This window comes from Mandrillus leucophaeus, unplaced genomic scaffold (genome assembly GCF_000951045.1).
Source record: "Mandrillus leucophaeus isolate KB7577 unplaced genomic scaffold, Mleu.le_1.0 Scaffold3, whole genome shotgun sequence".
Classification (NCBI taxonomy): domain Eukaryota; kingdom Metazoa; phylum Chordata; class Mammalia; order Primates; family Cercopithecidae; genus Mandrillus; species Mandrillus leucophaeus.
Genome location: NW_012103142.1, coordinates 4,099,226 through 4,102,320, shown reverse-complemented (window position 1 = coordinate 4,102,320; position 3,095 = coordinate 4,099,226). Strand labels below are relative to the sequence as shown.

At 44.7% G+C, this 3,095-nt stretch overlaps 1 protein-coding gene across 4 annotated transcripts in view; it reads right to left on the bottom strand.

The window, feature by feature from the left end:
* The window catches only part of LOC105544237 (chromosome unknown open reading frame, human C6orf89), a 46,089-nt gene that overhangs the window by 24,343 nt on the left and 18,651 nt on the right, over positions 1-3,095 (bottom strand). For all 4 annotated transcript variants that reach the window (XM_011986602.1, XM_011986605.1, XM_011986603.1 and 1 more), the window contains one exon: positions 1,650-1,857. In XM_011986602.1, coding sequence (XP_011841992.1) covers positions 1,650-1,838 — 189 coding nt within the window. In that variant the 5' untranslated portion in view covers positions 1,839-1,857. The remainder of the gene's footprint in view (positions 1-1,649; positions 1,858-3,095) is intronic.

Genomic DNA, 3,095 nt, shown 5'->3' with positions numbered 1-3,095 from the left:
AAGCTTGCAGTGAGCCAAGATCGCACCACTGCACTCCAGCCGGGGTGACAGAGCAAGACTCCATCTCAAAAACAACAACAACAACAACAACAAAAGCACAAAGGGGCTGGGCGCAGTGGCTCACACCTGTAATCCCAGTACTTTGGGAGGCCAAGGCGGGTGGACCACCTGAGGTCAGGAGTTTGAGACCAGCTTGGCCAACATGGTGAAACCCCACCTCTACTAAAAATACAAATATTAGGCCGGGCACAGTGGCTCATGCCTGTAATCCTAGCACTTCGGGAGGCTGAGGTGGGTGGATCACCTGAGGTCAGGAGTTCGAGACCAGCCTGACCAACATAGTGAAACTCCCATCTCTACTAAACATACAAAATCAGCCAGGCATGGTTGCACATGCCTGTAATCCCCGCTACTCGGGAGGCTGAGGCAGGGCAATTGCTTGAACCTGGGAGGCAGAGGTTGCAGTGGGCCAAGATCATGCCATTGCACTCTAGCCTGGGCAACAAGAGTGAAACTCTATCTCAAAAAACTAATAAATACATACATAAAGGCTGGGTGCAGTGGCTCACGCCTGTTACCCTAGCACTTTGGGAGACTGAGGTGGGCAGATCACTTGAGTCCAGGAGTTCGAGACCAGTCTGGGAAACATGGAAAAACCCCACCTCTACAAAAAATAGAAAAATTAGCCAGGTGTGGTGGCGCATGCCTGTGATCCCAGGTACTTGGGAGGCTGAGATGGGAGGATCACCTGAGTCTGGGAGTTTGAGGCTGCAGTGAGCCATGATGGCACCATGGCACTCCAGCCTGGGCAACAGAGTGTGACCTTGACTAGAAAAATAAGAATTTGGCCAGGCGCAATGGCTCAGGCCTGTAATCCTAGCACCTTGGGAAGCTGAAGCAGGCAGATCACTTGAGATCGGGAGTTCAGGACCAGCCTGACCAACATGGAGAAACCCTGTCTCTACTAAATTTTGAACCTGGGAGGCGGAGGTTGCAGTGAGCTGATATCATGCCACTGCACTTCAGCCTGGGCAACAGAGCGAGATTCAGTCTTAAAAAAGAAAAAAAAAAAAAACACAACGAGGACAGGTGTGGTGGTTCATGCCTGTAATCCAAGCACTTTGGGAGGCTGAGGCAGGTGGATCACCTGAGGTCGGGAGTTCAAGACCAGACTGACCACCATGGAGAAACTCTGTCTCTACTAAAAATACAAAATTAGCCCAGTGTGGTGGTGCATGCCTGTAATCCCAGCTACTGGGGAGGCTGAAGCAGGAGAATCACTTGAACCCAGGAGGTAGAGGTTGCGGTGAGCCGAGATCGCGCCATTGCACTCCAACCTAGGCATTAAGAGTGAGACTCCGTCTCAAAAAAAACCACACGCACACACAATAAACAAACAAATAATAATAGTAATAAAATAAATAATAATAATATGCAAATATAATTTAACTATAAATATGCAGCTTTCGTCTAGGACCTTTAACAACACAGTCAAATTTCCTAGTAACACACAGTAACAAGAGCAAAGGCCAATTCATTCACAGAAAAACCAAGGCTCAGTGGTGGGATCAGTCAACAATAGCATTTGTGAAGAATGTTGAAGAGTTTGTGCTCTGTTGAAGCAATTACCAACTCAGGAAACATTTTACCTTATACACAACTATAAGGAGAGGATATTGTGGGGGGGGCCTCTGAGGTTCATTCTTTTCCAGCAGTTGTCTGATAAATTTTTCAATTGCCTTCTCTGACATGCCACACTGATGGCCTGTCTGTCTCACCAAATCAACAGTCTCTGAAAGTTTGTCATAAATGCTGATCTCGTTGGCAGCAAGATCCATGTCTTCCAATATAAAATCCCTGAGAGAGACGGAGAGAAAATAAATGTAAAAAGAAAGGTGGTTTATTTAGGTACTTCCTCTTCAAAGCTGCTTGACCATCTGTAGAGAAGGACCTGTTTTGTGTTTTATGCAATCCTCTACAGACCAATACTTTTATAAAACACAATGAATACGTAGAGACAATGTCAAATTGCCAAACAAGTTTTAAAATACTAGTTAACTGTGGGCCAGGAACAGTTTACAGACCTGCACTAGTTCCCAAACACTGAGGAGCACTGGTCTAGAGCACAATATATCCTAATGGGACTCTGAAGCACTAACGACATCCAAAAAAGATTTCTGACACCAATGATGGGAGATCTGCTACTGGTGATTTCCTAAAATAAAAAAAATGGATTATGCATAGTGTTGTTGATCAATTATTTCTTTCCAATTATACCAGATAGACTTTTAGCAACACAAGAGGAAGAACTGATCACTGAAGATTACTGAAGGTGACTGCGGAGCAAAGATTTCAGACAACACAAAAACCATGGCATGCGGCTTGCAGTCCTCACACTTTTCTTTCTACTTTTTTTTTTTAATTTCCTAGAGCAAACAGAGTCCTCATGCTTTTCTACAAATACAATTTTAGAAAATAAAGGGCATATTTTATTTGTATTTTATATACTTCAAAGACTTAAGATTTTTAACTAATTTAAAAATTCAATTTGTGTTCTTATAGTTATTTTAAAGCCAGATTGTTTCATCATGTCCAGAGAACAAAAGGTAAAAACTAATGGGGCAAAGTAGAGTTCTCTCTGTATCATTTGTAAAATGAAATTAAATAGTTCCAAGGCTGGGCGCAATAGCTCATGTCTGTAATCCCAGCACTTTGGGAGGCCAGGGCAGGAGGATCGTTTGAGACCTGAAGTTTAAGACCAGCCTGGGCAATATAATGAGACTTCGCCTCTACAAAAAAAGAAAAGAGGCCAGGCGCGGTGGCTCATGCCTATAATCCCAGCACTTTGGGAGGCCGAGGCAGGCGGATCACCTGAGGTCAGGAGTTTAAGACCAGCCTGACCAACATGGAGAAACCCTGTCTCTACTAAAAATACTAAATTAGCTGGGTGTGGTAGCGGGTGCCTGTAATCCCAGCTACTCGGGAGGCTGAGGCAGGAGAATCTCTTGAACTCGGGAGGTGGAGGTTGCGGTGAGCCGAGATCACGCCATTGCACTCCAGTGTGGGCAACAAGAGCGAAACTCCATCTCAAAAAA